At 39.1% G+C, this 19,767-nt stretch overlaps 1 protein-coding gene across 3 annotated transcripts in view; it reads right to left on the bottom strand.

The window, feature by feature from the left end:
* Window positions 1-2,184: 2,184 nt before the first annotated feature.
* STRBP (spermatid perinuclear RNA binding protein) overlaps window positions 2,185-19,767 on the bottom strand; it is a 133,768-nt gene continuing 116,185 nt past the window's right edge. For all 3 annotated transcript variants that reach the window (XM_068552775.1, XM_068552776.1, XM_068552777.1), the window contains exons 13-18: window positions 16,784-16,942; window positions 13,383-13,517; window positions 13,039-13,179; window positions 10,252-10,375; window positions 5,691-5,735; window positions 2,185-3,149 (exon numbers count right to left, since the gene is read on the bottom strand). In XM_068552775.1, coding sequence (XP_068408876.1) covers window positions 3,073-3,149; window positions 5,691-5,735; window positions 10,252-10,375; window positions 13,039-13,179; window positions 13,383-13,517; window positions 16,784-16,942 — 681 coding nt within the window. In that variant the 3' untranslated portion in view covers window positions 2,185-3,072. The remainder of the gene's footprint in view (window positions 3,150-5,690; window positions 5,736-10,251; window positions 10,376-13,038; window positions 13,180-13,382; window positions 13,518-16,783; window positions 16,943-19,767) is intronic.

Below are 19,767 nucleotides of genomic sequence, written 5' to 3'. Positions count from 1 at the left end.
GCCCTGGCTTCCCCGCACCATGCACCGCATGTAGTCAGCATGAGGTATGTCGGGAATCTATTGGACCAATTACCTTGCACAAGAGATGGGGTGCTCCCACAGCCTCAAGAAACACGGCTGCAGGCCACCTCCCTGGCTGGGTGCCAGCCCCCATGCAAAGAATATGGCTTCAAGGAGGACCCCTATCTCTGAGGAATTATAATAGCGCTAACTGACGCAGTCAGGAATGCAACTATTCAGTTTATGTGCTAAAAAAGTTTAAAAACTGTCAGAAGATAGCACAGCTCATACACTAATTCTAAGTTCTACATTGGTCTGTAGACTCCCCGACAAGAGACTAGGCTAGGAGGGGCTAAGTATGTCCAGATATTGCTAGGTTTCCAAAGGAAAAGTTTTCAAACAGACACCATGGCTCTGAATAAAGTATTGCTCTTCTTTAAAATGCTCATTCACTGCTTTCCAAAAGGAGGTGTCAGAGTGCTGTGTCTGAAAGCTGGAAAGCCTCAGGGGGTCACATTGCTCTTAAGACTAAGACATAGAAATTGCCATTTCAAGCCAGACAACCTGATGGTTCTAGAAGTCAGAGAAGAAATCTTGAGGGCCCAAGTGAATAATAAATGGTGCGACGCTCAGAGGCTGGCAATAGGGGCTGTCAATGAAAAAACCACCTACAGTGGAGAAAAGAGCAGAGAAGCAAAACTTTATGTTAATTTCACAGAATTTGGTGAAGCCAAAAGCTTCATTTATATTTCTCTGCTCTTTCAGCTGTAAGTGGAATTTTCATTACAAAATGAAGGGGTGGGAAGGGTAAAGGGGGTGGGGGTAGTGGGAGGACACTTAATTCATTACAAGATTTAAACAGTTGAACTTGCATGGTTACCACTTCTAACAAAAGACTGACAGCTCAATTATTTTAAGTAAAGCAGAGAAATGTAAAAGTTTGCAGCAACTGGGCAGGTTTACAACATGGTTAGTAACTTCCAACAAACAACAAAAAAAAAAAAAAAAAAAAAGACTTGGTAGAAACCATTTGAAATGACTGCCATCATGTTGGAAAACAGCACAGCTCCATTTTCACCATTATAGAGGGGTTGAGTTATGAAGCTGAGTCAGCTACTTCAAAAGAATTTTCTAAAGAGAAATCTCCAAAGAGATTCCAACTTGGAATGCAAATTTGACAATCAATTTCAAATAACAATACAGCTGCAGCTGCCAATTAATAGTATTCCAAAAACAAAGAGGACTGTTTGTAAATATTTAATTAATAAAAAATGGACACTACCAGCCATGCTTTTTCTTCTCAGTGATGGCTCTGTTTCATCCATAGGTCAGCAAAACAAATCAATGAAACATGAAAACTCCCAGCTGAGATGGGCCCTCTTGTGTACGTCTAGCCACTAATGCACAGGATGAGAATGGTAAGTTCACAGCTACTTCCAGCAAGTGATGAGGTTTTATTAAAGTATCACCCACCACTAATAAAGACAAAAGGTCAAGGAGCAGAAGTAACACGCATGGTGTAAAAATTTTATTTCTGATAAGTAACACTAACATTTGTTCTAAACTATCTGTTTCATTCTCATTTAGCGGTCCCAAAGAAATCCGGTACATAAATTTGCCGTATTTTGTGAAGCCCATTCTCAGCGATGGGTACTGTTCAGCTCCAAAAAAACAGAAATGAAGAAAGACGAGGAAAGCTAATTCATACTAAAAACGGACATTTTTAAGACACAGCAACTTGTAAATCTCAACATGGGACCACACTGTTGCCTTCATGGGGGTGAGTACCTTAATGAAACCATTACCTTCTAGTAACATCATAGGCTTCCAAACAAGGTGAGAATGCAAGTGGAAGACTTAGGTCTGCACCCTTTACAGAACAGCACAATGTTACCGACTGATCATTTTTCACCAGCTTAATTAGGTGTCTTAAAAAATAAATGCTGACCCATGGCTGAAACCTGTCACTTTTCACAGCAGCACTCAACAAGAACTGGGACAATCGAAGAGCAAGTTTTTATGGGGACCCTGTTGCTGCTTTAGATTCTGATGTAATTGAAGAGGATAAGAGACCCTTCAAAGAATCCCAGAAAAATCGCTAATCTTCTCTCTGCATGAAAAAAGCCAGGGAGTGAACACAGTATCTTACAGAGTGAAGAAGGCCACAAGAACAAGAGAGGGTGATTGATCAATTAATTTATTATTTTTTAAAACTTGGAAATTCGGAAACTAAAATAATCACATTCCTCCTTCCCCATCTCTGGGTAGTGCCATCACTTTAATAAGCAATGCTCAGATAACAGAGTAAACCTTTATCATGGGGATGCCCTTGTACAGCAGGAGTACAAAGGGCTTACAAAAGTAAATAGACTGGCTCAAACTAACAATCGCCTTTGCTTTGTTTTATCAGTTTGGTTACAAATGAATGGGTTTCTAGGGCTAAGTTATTATTAGTTTTCAATTCTTTATAATTTGATACCAAAACATATCAAAAATAATAAGCTAAAACAATATTCAAACCCATATTTTATTGGCTTTAATTACACACTTCAATATTTACAAAGTTAAAGTTTAAATGAAAAGTCTCTATTGTATTAAAAAAAATAACTACAGCCCGAATTAAAGTGCCCTGGGGCAAATACATATCAATCAGCTAAGCATCAGTGACTGCATCAGGAACCAGGCAGTACTCTGTGTTACAACAAAGCAGTTTATTTGTGATCAGTGTTTGAGACTCTATACATCCTTCACGAATTTAATTTTACATAATCTGATACTCCTCTTAAAACTTAAACTTTGAACTGCTAGACTTATTTCCCTAGAACAGAAGGGCTGGTATAAGTTATTTTCTGGAAATGAGGTACCGTTTCACAGAACTAGTTTCTTTTTGTTTGTTTGTTTTCAAGTTTTAGAGAACTAAATTTGCATTTGTTAAAATCAAAAAGTAGGAAAGATGTTCTTTACAAATAATTTTGATCAAGTATGTGTTCAAAGAAAGCAGGATAAAAAGGCTTTTTCTCTAACATTCTGTATGTACTGTATTGTTCAATAGGAATTAGCTTCTGTCATTTGCTAAAAGAATGAGTAGTGGGGAACAGGATATGTTGGGAATTTCATAACGGGTAACAGAACCATTCTCTTGGGTAAACCTACAGAGAAAAGAAACGGAGAGGACTCCAAATAAGTTTAATAATCCAATAAAAATTTCAGGTGAAAAAAAAAAAAAGAATCTTACAGTAATTATCATTAACCTTTTCCAGATTAGTCAGTCAACATGTACCATTATGGAAGAGGCCCACAAACTTTGAAGTTACTCTTAATATTTTAATAATATTTTCCACTCAAAATTAAGATGGCTACATCATAGGAAGAAGGATATTCAAAAAGGGATTTCATCGGAGTGAACTGTCGTGAATTATAAAGCTCAAAAGCAATGCTATTGATTAATATTCTGAAGTGACTCTCAATTTGGCACATCACATATTACAGGAGAAACAGGGACGGTCAAGATTCACAGCACAGCTTTCTGTGCAGGCCTCAGATCCCCAGAAAGACAGTTCCAACTGGAGTCGTGACTAGGTGTTTATCTTAACGGCTACTGCCAATATTGGCATGGCAAATCTGGAAAGATTAATTACTTTCTTAATTTTGTAATTAATGAGTTCTTGTGGCCTCACAAACTTCTGCATACTCAAGCATGATTTGAAATGTGATCCTTATTTCTATTCTAATATTTAAGCTACGGAGAAATCACAAAGCAGCAACAGCAGGTATTCGAGAGCACCAGATGATCAGAGGGAAATTACCCCACATGCAACAGCTTTACAAAGGCCAAAAGACATATTTACCTTACAGCCAAAATAAAGCATCGTTTTAGTAGGTTGGCATCACAGTAACATTTAAAAACCAAATCTTTTATGTGAAAAATGGGGGCATTAAATTTCACCAGCTTTGGAAGTCAGTTATATGGTACATGGGAGTGAGGAGCCTTCTGAAGAGGGGGCTCAGAGGCCGCAGGGTGAAAGTATAATGTTAGAGGAAAGGGAAGAACAAGAGAGAAAAACTAAAAAGACTGAGGAAAAACGTGAATGTGCCTTAGAGCCTAGATATACAAGTGTTTTAAAGAAAAAAATTAAGCTCTAGCAAACCTGTACTAAAGAACATGGGACTTACTATGTCTAAAAGAAAGACACAGACTTAAGGACCTACCCTAGGAGGCAGACGCTTTGGCTCTCACACAAGACATATTACAATGAGTCTAGTGAGTCAAAATGTATTTGTAAACTGACCAGACCTAATTCACAGGAAGGATGAGGTGGTCAGGGTATCCAGAAGTTGGCTGAATGGTAAAAGCAAATTGCCAAATCAAAAGGAGCTAGAGAGCTTGAATTCAGAAGAAATTCTAAGTGACAGCATATTCTTGTATGGGGAGGCCCTGGCCGAACCTGAATGTGTCAGTGGAGACATTCAGTTAAGGAAGAAACTCCAGACTCTGCTTTCAGCCTTAGAGGAAACTCACCCCAAACGTCCGAGCCTTCCAGCTTCTCCACATCTTTCCAGGATGTAAATTATCTATCTTAATAGGGAAAGCGGTCAAACTGTTCACTTTCTACTTATTTCTACAGCTAGGAAATCAGATGAAGCTTCAGTTTAGCAGTGTCTTAAAGACCCATAATTTTCATCCAAACAAAAATGGGAAAGCTGATGCATGAGAGAAAAAGCATAATGAAAGGTCTGAGGCTCGTGTGGAGGACTAATGCCACAAGTAGCAACACAGTCAAGGTCCTTCTCTTCTGTGTGCACACACGCCTAGCCTGGGGTCGCACTGGTGCACACAGGTGTGCACCCACACACTCTAACACTCACATGCATTCTCTCACATGTGTGCATACACACTCGCGTTCTTTTTTCTCTCAATGACAAACATCCTACAGATGGCCAACTCTATACCACATAGCACCCGAGTTAGGAAAAATGCCTAAGAAAGCATATCACTGACTCCAAACCTACTGCCTCCATTGCCACATAAACCTCATTCAAAAGTTATCCAAAGGGCCACTGAGGTTCATTTCCGCATCTGCCTTTGTTTTTTATTTTTGGAGGGAGAGGAGCTATTCCTATGATTTTTCTCACTGTACTACACAGACCTTCTGCAGTAAGCACTTCAGTAACTGCTGCAGATACCCCCTCATCACTCTCTAGGTCTTGTTCACTCCACCTCTACAGCAAAATTCATGAAAAAGGATGACAGCTACAAATTTGAAGTGAGTACTTCCTATCTCTAACTCAAATCACCTACAGTTCACACAGTTTCAAACCAGAAACTTAAATGTAGCTCTATAACTGGCAGGCAGCCAAGCTAGAAACTGGGTATGGCCCTTCAGTAGCCTTTGAATGGAGTATAAGTTGGCTGTAAGAAGAACTACTTAAAATATTTAATTTCAATATGGTCAGAAACAGGCAATTAGAACAAGCAGTCCTTCAATCAGGCAAAGCAGAGAGAAGAGCAACTCCAACCAAACCAAGAACCACAAGGTTGTGGCATTTTCAACGGGAATTTAAGTTGGGTCACTAGAATAAGTAGGTCTGAGATCCTCCAATTCATTTAAAGAAACCCTAGATACAAACTGTGCTTTGGATTGCTGTGCAGAGTGGCTTAAGAGGAGAAATCAGTAAGATGGTGTACATACCATAGGCAGGGGCAGCTGTGCTGTAACCATATGGTGTTCCATAGCCTGGTGCAAAGAAGGAGAAAGCACATCAGTCCAGGAAAAAGGGCAGTCAGCACTGGCCCAATTCACGAGGACCACCTGGCCCGGCACCTTGGGCCCCAAGGACTTCTTCAAGGTGCTGGCTGAACCAGAACCCTTCCCAGAATGGCCCGAGTCTACCGATTCCTCCATGCCTATGTAGAGTGGAAGCTTTTTACTATGGCCTACCAAGCTCTCCTGACCTACCAGAATATCCTGTTTCTTTCTCACTACACTTAACCACATTGTATTATAATTATCAACTCTTTGTCTGTGTTCCCCCCTAGAATGGCAGAGACTCAAGTCTTATACATCTTTGCATCACTTGAACCTAGCAGAATGTCTGGCATATAGTAACCACTCACAAATTTAATTTGTTCAACAAAAGAATACTTAGAACCACTCAAATTACCAATTTCTCACAGTTGGAAAATAGGAATTTCCAAGTCTTTTTTCAGAAAGCAGTGACAGAGCAGGCTAAGCCTCAACTGCCACTGAAGAGGGCGCACAGATCAGGCTGTGGGCTCGAGGGCAAGGTCCGTGTCTTGTTGAAATCCGAATTCTGGGCCCCAGCACAGGGTCTTTCAGTAAATATTGTTAAAATTGACATTAGCATCTGGTGCCTATGAAGAAGGCTCATATTATCAATAAAGTACAAAGAACACAAAAGTTTTTGAACCATTTAGTTCTGGCACTAGTTTCTTATATGTCCTTAGATATGTAACCTCTGAGTTGCCACTTTCATCTATAAAATGGGAAACCCTCCAAGCTACTTTATAGTTTTATAGGGATTAGAAATACTACGTTAATAGAAACGACAATCTTTAATTTTTCAGTAAAATGACTTTAAAAAATATAAATACTGGGCTTCCCTGGTGGCGCAGTGGTTGAGAATCTGCCTGCCAATGCAGGGGACACGGGTTCGAGCCCTGGTCTGGGAAGATCCCACATGCCGCGGAGCGACTGGGCCCGTGAGCCGCAATTACTGAGCCTGCGCGTCTGGAGCCTGTGCTCCGCAACGAGAGGCCGCGATAGTGAGAGGCCCCCGCTTGCCACAACTAGAGAAAGCCCTCGCACAGAAACGAAGACCCAACACAGCCATAATAATAAATAAATAAATAAACAAATACTTAAAAAATATAAATACTAAATCACTTGGGTAAATCTCTAGGAAAAACTGGTTTCTAAAATAGAACAAGGGCACAAAATCTACATGGGCCCTTCACATTGTACCCAAAACAAATCAAGCTTTTTTACTTTACAGCCCCTTTTTCTATAATCATTTCTGCTGCTAGAATGATTTTTTTTTTCCTTCTTCTCTAGCTGACCAACTGCAACTCATCCTTTAGGTATCTATCACCTCCTCTGTAAAGTCCCCCAGGCTTGCTGTTCACTTTGCCCACCCCACGTCACAGCTTGCATCATATTACACGGTACTTTCTCAAGTGTCTGTTCCTACCCCATGTGACCCCAAGCATTCAGAGGGGCAGACGCTAAGTGTTGGTCATCTTTGAATGCTCAGATCTAAATCTCTTGTTTGAGATAAAACATTCAAATATATGTTGAATAAGTAAATTGCTTTTGGGGACTAACAGAAACATTTTCTTAGAGATAAAGTTTTTCACTTTTTAGTCTATACTTAAGTCATATAAAACTGGGAGTTGTACAACTTAGTCTTTAGTGCTCACTAAATCATATATTTCAAGAGGACACAAGGCAGTTGAAATAAGCAGTAGGAAATATACAGTAGGAAAAGTATCAGAAGCCAAAAAAAAAAAAGATTAATGCTTAAAAAAGAAGGCTGTATATCAAATCTATTCCAGGAAAAGGTAGCTGGTTGGCTAAGGCTACAGTTTCAAAGGTTTTACTAAAACCTCCTTAAAGAGATGAAACTATAACAACTAAGCTGGCCACTAATGAGGCCACTGGGGTTCTAATCCTGACTTCACGTCTCACTAAGGTGACTCTGAATTGCACCTGCTATTTAACCTCTCTGAGCCTCAGTCTTCTGCAGAAACTGATGGCAGAGGAATGTAATTAAATAACATATGTAAAAATACTTACTATACTCCCTGCTGCACAAAATACACTCTGCAAATGGCATATAACCTATTCATAATCCAAACTGACCTAATCTGAATCTTCTCTAGGCTATAAAAGAACTTCCTTTTTAAAAGCTTCAGAAGACAGGCCTTTCACAGACGTCAGTGCAATGATGTAAAAGAGGAGCTACTACAGAGCAGAGAGGCAGACAGCAGGATTCCTCTCACAATCACTGCCACTAGCTGATGGCTGCTGACCCCTCGCGCGTGAGGGAAACGTCCCATGACCCAGCAGCTGGACAAAACTGGATGAGCACGTCACCAAAGGCAAGAGAGTTCACCTCAATAACCTGCCTACTACTGTTTAATGAAAGCTGCTTCCTTTAAATAAGACATTAAATGAGGCAAAAAAAGAAAAAATTAAATTTCCATAGAAGTAGTGAGATGCACAGAAAAATGTCTTAATTTTGGACACACAAAAAATATCAAACTGTAACCACCCTCTCACGCTGTCTTTCAGCACTCTCTGTCTCCTTCAATGGTGCCACCATCTAATCTACTTCCTCCAGCATAAGATCCTGGGAGGGACCTGAAACCTCACTCTGTTTCATTCTCCACATTCAATCCATCAATTCTGCTTCTGAGGTTCTTCCATCTGCTCACTTCTTGACCCCCCCATCTACTTCCCTACACCCCCTGGAGATCCCTCCATGGCCTCTAGTCTAGTCTCTCAGCTTACAAAAACCTTCTACTTTGTCTTGGCATGCCGACTTCTGTCCCTACAAGCCGTTCTTCACGCTACAGAGAGTGATCTTTACAAATAAAGTCTGAAAGTCTTATCTCCTTACTCCTCTTAGAACCCTTCATGACTTCGCCCATACTTAGGTACCAAGACCAAAATCCAAACCACAGCCTCCAGGACGGGACTGAGTACCCACTTTAGCTCAAATTCCGCCCCCCTTCACCCACACACAGTGCTCTCCACGCTACAGACATGTTGGCCTCCTCCTAATTCTTCAAATGAGCCAAGTTCCCTCCTACCAGCACCATAGGGTGCCGATGTGCTATTCCCTGTGTGTGCGGTGTTCTTCCGTCCCAATCTTCTCTGAGTTAACTCCTACTCATTCTTCAAAGCTCAGTTCAAGTGTCACATCTTCAGGGAAACCTTCGAGTCCCCGACAGACTAGACCAGGTTTCTCTGTCACGTCCCCTCAGAGCATCGTGCCCCTCTCCTTCATCATAGCAACTCAGTCAGTCGTGAGTATTCCATTAGTATGTCTCACCCTTTAGACCAAACACTGCAGGAGAACAAAATCCATATCTGCTGTGTGTCAAAGCAGGCACACAATATTTGAGTAAGAGTACACATTGTTTATATGACACATCTTTGAGCTATGCCCCTACTGGGATCAACTTCTAGAAGCTTAATTCCAAAGCCACATCATCCACAGAATTTCCCAAAAAGTCTAATTCTTTCTTAGAAAAAAAAAACACAACCTAAGTGAACTTCTTAAGAGTGTTATGCAAAAAAATAATGACGGGATAAGACCCAATCTTTGTGACAATTTCATCTTGATCAACAACTACTACTGGTTTAGTTGTCAAGTTCAAAGTTCCATACTTGCAATATTACAGAGAATTTGATTTTAATGAGACAGAGGTACAGCTACTGCTAAGATGATACAAGGATGAGAACAGAAGGCAAGCAGAGGGCATCTTTTCCCATCTTCCTCAAGCCATGTGGTGAAATGGAAAGAATATAAACTTTGGAACTAGAAACACCTACACTCAAACCTTTGCTCTGCTATTTACAAGATGTCTCACACTGAGCTAGTTGCCTTACCTCCCTAAAACTTAGTTTCCTCACACGGAAAAATGGAAATAATTTCTACTTGAGGAAACACTGTGAAGATTAAAAACAATTAAGTGAAATCATTTATATGAAAGTATCTAATGTATACTCAGCTCTAGATAAGTAAGTTCCCCCTTTCCTCTTTGTGTACTTCTTTAGCCCCTGATGGTTCCCCAACATAGAGTTAAAGAAATGCTAACATTGCCGGGCTTCACCCCAATTAAGTAGCTCTTACCAGCCATTTTTCTCACCTGTGATACCCAATCTGTCGTCTATGTCCCCACCGAATACACTCTGCTCAGCTATCCAAACTCCCCAATCTGTGGAATATCTTTGAGCTTCCTCATTGTCAAAATATGTCCCCTCAACTAAGCACAGTACTCCTCATCTGTCACCTCCCTCCAGAAAGCCTCTAGTCACTCAGCAGATTCCAGGAGAAAACCTGTAACATTCTGTAGATTCTCTTCTTTTGAAATTCGGTGCACACCCATCCTATACCCGTATTATGTTTCCAGAAACCCTGTATAACCCTGGAAAATAAAGGAGAGGCTGTTCTTGGAACTCTGGCCCAGAAAAGGAGGCAGATGTCTCACAGGGTGCACTATACCTGGAGCTATGTAGCCAGGAGCAGCTGTGGCCCCAACAAAAGCTCCCCTTGTTAGAGTTCCTCTTCCTCTGCCCCGAACAGCTTGGACTGCTGCGGACACAGCTGTATTCACAACACCCTTTGCCTGTTAAAAATAACGCATTTCATTACTGAGAGAAATAAGATCATCTCATCAACTTTGTAATGCATAATTACTCTATGAGAAACTTGAGCCTGTACATGAGATTAGTCGTCTATGACCTTGAACCTTCAATTTATAATCTGTAAAATGAAAATGACATCTATCTTACAGAGTTGTTCTGGAGAAGATGCTGGCACAGAGAAGTATGCAAATAAATTCTTCCTTTCACTTGAGGGTTACCCAGAAAGAGTTCGTTTTCTGCACACAAATTTCAGCAGTCAAATTACATCCAAAGTCATTTTAGGCCTGACTAAAGCAATTACACACACTTGATACCTAGGTTCAAAATTTACTGAATTCTCCCCCAGCAAACAAAAAAATACCACAACAAACTACCTGGAGTTAGCTGTGAACCTGAATGGGGTTTTAAAAAAAAAGAAAAGGAACTAAGACAGGAAGACCAAAGGTGTGGATGCCAGTTCCTGATGTAAGTAACTGAGACCTCAGGAAGGTCATGCAATTCTGCTGTGTGTGCGTGTGTATCAATTCTGGTGTGTGTGTGTGTGTGTGTGTGTGTGTGTGTGCGTGCGTGTGTGTGTGTGCGCGTGTGTGCGTGCGCGCGCGCGCTATGGGACTCTGGTAAAGTCACATAATCTCTATGGGAGTCTCCCCACTAATTGCAAAATGACAATTATGATACCCACTTTGTTTTCCTTACTTCAGAGTAGAAAGAGCAACTGAGAAAATAGATACAAAACTCTGAAAAGTAGAATAGATAAGGACAAAGAGTAATGGTACACAAGGCTGCTAGAACATTCCTTTCCAAAACTGAAAATTTAAGAAATAAGAAAATATCTAGTTTTAAATTACATATTATATTTACTTTTTAATATAAAGATGCAATAAAAACTCAAGCTCAAAAAACTACTAATACTCCCTGCTATAACCAAGCTGCAGGGAAGGAGGTGCAGAGCCTCAAAAGCATTGTACGATCAAGTCGACAGCATCTCAGACAGCTTAAATAGTCAGTGCATATACACATTTATCTCTCATTGAAAAATCCTAGGATAGCCTCTATAACTGGGTAGAAGACAGTTTCAAGGTCGAATGTATCGTGCACAGAGAACAGCCATTTTTTCCTTTTGGCTGAAAAAAATCCAACCAAAATAGACTGCTTCTTGGCTGTCAAGCACATTGAACACGTGAGTTTTATAGCTTTTAGTATGGAAAATTTCTAAAAATGAGTGAACTTCATGCGGGCATTTTTTTTTTTTTAAACACAGCTTAGTCAAATGTAGTCAGAAAGTAGTAATCTGGCAGCGGCAAAGTGACTCCACACAAATCAAGCTCATGTCTCCTAGAACCAAACCTAACTACCTAATAAGTATCTGCACATAGCATAGGCTTTTTTAAACACTAAAATTAACTGACCCATATACAAGATGTAACGCATGAGAAAAACACACCAAAACAAGGTAACAATTATCCTTCTACTAATTTAGAACATATTCTAGAAGATTTTAGAAAAAGAAAATCCACTTATCCTCTCTCTACATGTATACCACTGCAATTTAAACGCTTTATTTGTATTTCATCTCAGTAAAAAGTTCGTTTTTTGTTTATATTTTGAATTCTAGAATATAAGCAGTGTTTATTATAGTACATACAAGAAGTTTAAATTAACACAAAACAAATTTCTAAGATGGATATAATATACAATAGGAGCATGCCAATGGTCTTTGGAAGGAGAAGAACCAGGTTTCAAAGGGAACCCTTACCATCAATTAGCTATGTTACTACAAGCGGTATCTTAATGTGTTCAAGCCTCATTTCCTCATCTATAAAATGAGAGCTATTCTAACCTCTTATAATGGACTTCGCATATGCATATTTAACACAGAATCTTAAATAATCTAAGCTTCCTTCTATTAGTCTAAACATTTTTCTTGACTTGTTCCTATCACATAATACATTCAGACATTATTATACCAGTATTCTCCACAAGGGAGAGAATGTGTCTTATAGTTAACGTATCTCCTTTTCCCTCACAATCGTGCACATGGTATATGTCTAGAAAATATTTTTGAATACGTAAATGAATGGATAGAAGAATCTGTTATTCAAAAGCGTGCAATTAGGAGGCCATCTTTTCTTACTGCAACCCTTGTTACAATCCTGGGCCTTTAGCAGCTCTAACATTTCCAATGTCGGTAATGAACAGAAGCAACAAAGGGTCAAGTTCTACTGTGACGCCCTCAAAGGAAAACCCAAAATAAATAATGCAAAAGGACAAAACTGGAAAGGAAATGGAAGAGCACCTGCAGACTGTGATGAGAGTAAGCCCCAAATATTCTTGGCAGCTTCCCTAAACTAAACAAATGCTAGTATCTCATTAAAGTCCCAACCCTCCAACACTCTACCTCTTCAAGAATGACCTAAAGCCCCCAAATAATGCTAATAGTCTCTTTTTAATATATAATTTGCCTAAAAGACCACAGAACAGAGAACCACTAATCATATTTCTATTATTCATGATCAAACCCAAAGAAAAGGTTGCCAAATCCAAGAAAAAGAAGTAACTTTAGAAAAACCTGAAGTGGCACAAAGACAGGAAAGGAAATTTAATTCTGGTAATATCTTTCAAAGGTTTAATGCTTAACTCATACCTGAGGGATAATCTTCTTTTTCTTATTATTTGCTGCATTGGGTCCAGAAAACAGCTTCTCCAGGGCAGCTAAAGCTGCACTTGCCTTTGCCACTTTCTTATTTGGACCTGCACCTCTGAATTTCTGTCCATCTACTTCTACCTAAAATTAAGAACAACACTCTGCAATTATCCCATACAATTCCTCTACACAGCTGTAATTTAAATGTATCACAACACAGAAAACACAAAAAGTCAAACAGTACCATAAGATTTGACTCACTCTAAAGCTTTTTTATATATAAGCTCAGGATATCCTATGTCTTTGAGGGGAAAAATAAGGTTGGCTTGTATCTAGGTACACACCTCCATTACAAAGCGTTTGTCATGGCTTCCACCAGTCTCCGAGATGAGTTCATACTTAAGACCTCTTCTTTTTTCATTGAGCTCCATTACAGGATTTTTGCCACTTGCTGTGAGGATAGGGCCCTGAGTTCTTACCTAAAAGGAGGTTCAATCAAGTAAATTTTTAGAGTATTAGATTTCTTATTAATACAATTATACTACGTCCCTGTTGAAAAAGAGGCTCAAGAATTGTACTTTAAAGCATTCAGGGGCTAGGATGCATGATCACTTCTGTATACAAATGGCAAAATATCTTTAAAGGTATCGAAATTCTACAAGCAGTAAACATCACAGTAAGTCATCTGGCCAGCCTGCCGTGGAAGCAGGCTGTCTCAACAGATCAGTATTCAAGAGCAGTGTAGCCTTGCCATCACATGGCACTCCAGGGTCTGATCTGGGGTGTTCAAGATCTAAGAACAATACTCTAAATGACTGACAATGTAGGTAGAACAGTTGAGATTCACATGACACCTGAGCATTCATTGTTTTTCATCTTTAGGATTAGGAAGAAATAACTCTAAATTTGGGAGACGGAAAGAAAATGTGCCTACACACCTCTCAGTCTCTCTAAAGAGATTTAACGGCACCTAGAGTAAAAACAATAGGCTACAGACTATGAATTCTGAAATTTAAAAATAATAAAAGCAGTCATTCCCTGCCCTCAAGAAGCTAGAGTATAGAAGGAAGGATTGATCCAATCACTGTAAAACAATGTACATGATAGAGCCCATGTATATTATGGAAACACAGTACAAGGAATCATTTTCTAGGGCAAACAGGATAGTTTTCCTGGAAGTGACATGCAAACCTGACCTTAAAAGGTAAGTACCAGACCATGAGAAGGAGGAAACGAAGGAGAAGGGCATTCTGGACAGAAGAAACAGCCATGCAAAGGCCCAAAAGAAAGAAAGACCATTTGTTTGGGAAATGGCAAGAAGTTCCATTTGGCTGTATCAAGCGAGTGAGGAGAGGAAAGCAGAACCAGATTAGAAACACTCTTGATGGAGCCAAATCATAAAGGACTTCAAATGTCATGCAAATGAGCTTCAACTTTATCATGGACAATGGGGAGCCACTGAAAGACTTAAATCTGGGTAAATTCACAATTAGACTAGAAAACTGCTCTAGGAGTGGTGGAAAGAACTGGCATAAGGATAAGACTAGAGGTGAGGAAGAGAAGTAATTCACGTAAGAGTGTGAAGGCTCAAACGAAGAGAGAGGCTAGCACCAAAAATAAACCACAAAACACCACAAAACTATAATTTTAGAAAGGAAAGACCCAACCAACGACTGAGCACTTTTTGAGGTTAGAGGGCATGTCTGTAATTCTATCCCAGTAATTGCTCAAGAAATGCTGAACAAAAATGAATTATTACATATAATAGGATTTTCATGTATGTAAACCTAATGGACAGCAAGATTCTCTTAAAATACTCTACACTGATTTAATAAGTGGTTGATGCTATAAAAGTGAAACATTGGACAATTTTTAAAGACAATTTTAATAAACATTCCTGGGTCTTTTGCAATAAACCACTTCTTGAAGAGTTTTTAATAATCTACATCTTTTTAATTTCAAGGCAAATTTCTGGAGTCCATCTTTAAAAGGTAATGAGTAATTTCTGAAACTACCCTATGATTACCCTATGGTAATCACTCCTTGCTTTCCAAATCTGAAATCACTTTTATAAAAATGAGTCAAGATAAAAATATTTGCAGTTCTAATCAATTATTACTATTTTAAATGAAGAATAAGAGCTTTCTCCCCTCCCCATTACTAGATTATACAGAAGCAAAGCAGAGATGGATTCACAACCAGAACCTCCACATACTCTCATAACTGCTATTAGTTTAGCCCACACTGCTCTCTTAATTCCCTTTGAACTTAACAGTCTGTACCTCATAATTAATGCGCTCTTTTTCTCTTACTATTTATAACACTGCCAGCAAACCATCTTGGCCTGCCTGTGACAACCACTTATGAATGACTGGTCCTCTCTAAAGCCAGGTGCCATGTCTTCTATCCTCCACAACATCACATGAGGAGTCAGGCATGGCTTTCACAGGCCTCAGCCCCATCAGTCCCCACCATACAGGCCCACCTGGTACTTCTCAAACATTTACTTTCACAACTCCAGGTATTATACCTCCTATTCCTTGGCCCAGAATGCCTTCTTTCCACCACTTCCCCACATAGCAAAATCCTACTCATCATCTCAAACCAAGCTCACAGTTCACCCCCTTTGATTTTACATGTGTGTACATTTCGTAATCACATCCTCCTTTGAGATTTTACATTATATTCATTTTGCAATCACGGTGCTTATCACCTTACATCATAATTATGAGCGTATCTTTTGCCCTTCTATCCTGAGAACATCTTAAGGCTCTGGACACAATTTCTGCAGCATCTAGCAGTAAGCAGGTACTAAAAGGGGACAAAATTAATAGTCCACTAAGTCCTTGATAGATACTCATTCTTACAAATGACACTTTTTAAAATTTAATGTAAGCTCCTGCGGTTACTTTAAAGCCAATTTTTCTTATGTAGAATGCAATAAGCAAGGGCCCCATGAATTCCCAAATAAGCCATGTATACTCAGTACTTGGACTTTTGTCTCCTTCTATTATCTGTGACAATACGTCATAGGTCAGGACTTGCTCAAGAGTCTGAGGAACATACTAAATCAGACGCCCTCTTTAGGGCTGGACCAACTCAATGATGACCCCACTGACCCCCACAGCTTAGCACAAATTTCAAATAATCCTAAATTTCCCCATTAGATTTTTTTTTTTAAGTTTGCAAACATACATACATACACATATTCATTCATTCATTCATTCATTCGTTTATAGCACAGCAGCTTGTGGGATCTTAGTTCCCCGACCAGGGATGGAACCAGGGCCCCCTGCAGTGGAAGCATGGGGTCCTAACCACTGGACCGCCAGGGAAGTCTCTAGATCTTTTTGTTTTTCACTCTTCAGTTATTGTTGACGTTCCTGATACATTATGATTGTGAAATGCTGGAAGCAACTCCCATGGCCAGCAAAGGAGAAATGCTAGTTAAATTAGGATACATCCATGTGTTGTACAGTATACAGTTATGTTTACAGCGATTTTTAGAGTTAAGTGAAAAAACAAGATGTAAAACTGTATGAAAAATATGATTGCCTTCATAAAAACTACACATAGAAAAAAGGCTGGACATAAATAAAGCAAAATATTAATAATGGCTGCCTCTGGAATACATATACTTGTATATGCTTTTGATTGTCTCATTTATACTTCTCCATACCTCTCAAATTTTTGACAATGAACATACATTACTTTTCTTCCAAGGAAAAAAAAAATGTAAGTATACCTCTAAGGTACTGGAGGTTTCAGTTGTAGAATTTCCAGTATTATTGCTTGAGTTTGAAGACACTGTTTCATTTTTGCCTTCATTATCTGACTTTTCATCGGAACTCATACATTCAATATCTGCATCAAAGCCCGTTGGGTATCCCATTGCCTGCAGTACCTGTACAAATTACATTAAGATTCAGTTTTATTCAAACACCAGACACCACAGAGAATAGATGAAATATTGAGAACAACAGTTTCAAACCCACAACATTTGAAACCATGAAACACCCTGCAGAAAGAGAAAGATGGTGCTAAATCTATAAATCCTTGGTTAAAAAAGTTTTACCTACCAGAGTGTCACCGTGGAAAATGGGGGAAACCTCCTCAGAGTAATTAGGTTTAAATAACGGATAACAGAAATGCAAACCTGAGGCTACTCTGGGTTCATTTAATTTGGAGATGAGAGGTAGAGAAACAGAATAGCCAAGTTCAACCAGTGAGATGAGGGGGAAAGTAAAATCGCACACTATGAAAAGTACACTAGGCTAAAAAGGAAAACACCTGATGGTCTAACTCTTTATTTCTCCTCTGGTCCTCAGTTTTTCAATTTGCAAAACAGGAAGACTGATTAATTGACCTCTAAGTTCTATGACTCAATCCAATAGGGGAAATTAGCACAGAAGGGAAATCAAGGAGTTTTCTTTACCTTGGAGCCAATATGCCTGTTAATTACAAAATTACATCTGAAGCTTTCTACTATCCATCCCTTTGGCTTTCCACTTAAACCATAATCGAGACTTGAAAGAAAAGATTCAGTCTCTAGGTTTATTCTCTACCACTAAGTGAACCAGGAACAAGTTTAGGTTTGTATCTCCATCCCTGCCTCTCAAGGCCCAGTTACATTATGGCTTCCCCCAGTGTTCACTCTTCTTATATTTCTACTCATGCCTGGCATTTCTCATCTTTTTTAAAATACAGTTTTCAGAACAGTGTGTGTGTTTGTGTGTTTTGTACACCTTTTAATATCTCCTTCCAGGTTAAACTGCTTTTTAGATGTTTGCAGAAGAATATGTGCACTAGCATTTTTATAAGCCTCTATCAAACTGGTTGACACTGCATTGTCAGTTACTGACTTAAAGGTCTGTACCAGAACTAGGTTCCTAAAGATCCCTATATTTGTTTTAGCTTTTGACTAATGTTTAAAGTTGCTGGAGTGTAAAAGCAACAGCATATTTCTTTATAATCCCAACTATACCCAATAGGTGTCTCAAAAAACTGTTACGGCTGCCACACAAATGAGAAGCCAAACAGCCTAGCCTTTATAAACAATGGCATTCTGTACAAAGGATTCTGCCAATATAAATAAAATATTACTCTAAACAAAAAATGGGCAGAAGTAGACTTCTGTACCTAGAGAACTTGAAATTAATTCACCCAATTCATATGGAGAACTTGGCATTCTGTTGAACATTTCAAATCGTAAATAAATTCCTTATATTCATTGGGAGTAAGGCCAAGAATACTTCTGTAACATCGTAAGTTCTAAGAGTACTCAGGTAGGACTTCACACTAAGTACACTAACATCGTTTGCTTATACCCTTGTCAATATTTATAAAGAAAACACCTTCTCCACTGCCTGAGTCCTGCAAATATGCTCTCCCTAAGAAATCGCGTCTCAGAAGGAATAGTTATCAGTCTGGAGTTAACATCAGGCTAACACAGGCTGCAAGTCAAAAGCCAAGAGTCCCAAAGAAATTTGATTTGTTTACTCCAAAAAAAACTAAAGACACACAGTTTCCCAATTTAATACAGACAGTTAAAAGTCTAATGTGAATTATTTAACACCACCTCTCTCTGCCCTTTTCTCACATATCAGATTCATTTATTGTTTTTGTAGCAACATATTTCAATACATTTATAAATATTTTACATAACTGATGGATAATCTCAAAGGATATTAGAAGTGCACTTGCAATACAGCACAACTAACAAAAACTTTTCAAATTATTTTTCTATGAACACATATTCTAAGATTATTAACTAACATATGCTACAGAAGTAAAAAGAAAAAAATATGGAGTTTTTGGACTTCTAGATCCAGCTTGTTTGGAATCAATATTAAGGCCATGATTCTTCCTGCAGCATGAAGAGGGGCCTATAAAATATGTCCCACCTCCTTTCATGCAAGATGCATCCTTCTATTAAGGACCATAACCCTCTATTTACTTTACCATGTTGCACCATGCAATGTTTCTGCCCACCTTCACCATTTGACTGTTGGTAAAAAAGTATATTTTACTCTTTTCCACGAAGTTTGAATCCTGTTTTATCTCTGATTATAATTAACACTTGTTTCTGCAAGATTAGCAAAATGATGACAAATTGATGAAGTTCTGTAATGGGCACATGGATGTGTACTGCATTATTCTACTTCGTGTTTGAAAATTCTCGTAATAAAAAGTTAAAAAAACATATATTAAGGCCAAAAAAACTGGTATACCAAAGAAAAGTGAGTTTCAAATGTCTGGCAAACAAATCAAACCTAATAAACACATCAACTGAGCTGAAAAATCACAAAATGATTCTTGGAAACAAGGTGACTGGAAAATCCAGGGTAACCATGCCTGTTTTCTCCTGGACAGGGGTCGAGGCTGAGAAAGTTGATACCCTCAAAGACAAGGGGCCAAGAGTGAAAACATGCAGCACACCCTACCCCATGGCTCTCCACTCAGGAGAAAGTCATACTCGTGGCTTCCGCACAGTAGAGAGCCGATGGCTCCGGAACCTCTGCAGAGGGGCTTTACCCGTTGTCCCCTTCAGCCGATCTTTTCCCCACAATGATTAAGATTCTTTTCATAGAATATGGCTGATTATGTCCTTAAAGGTGTCCTTTGTGAGGGACAGTCAGGAAAAAGGACTAGAGGAGGAAAGGGAAGACTGGCCACTAATCTTCATCATTTTAGGGCACGTGCTGCTGGGCAGCCACGCTCCTCCTTCTG

The sequence above is a fragment of the Eschrichtius robustus genome, chromosome 10 (assembly GCF_028021215.1).
Source record: "Eschrichtius robustus isolate mEscRob2 chromosome 10, mEscRob2.pri, whole genome shotgun sequence".
Lineage (NCBI taxonomy): Eukaryota > Metazoa > Chordata > Mammalia > Artiodactyla > Eschrichtiidae > Eschrichtius > Eschrichtius robustus.
The sequence above is the reverse complement of the archived record's forward strand: the minus strand, read 5'-3'. Positions and strand labels throughout refer to the sequence as shown.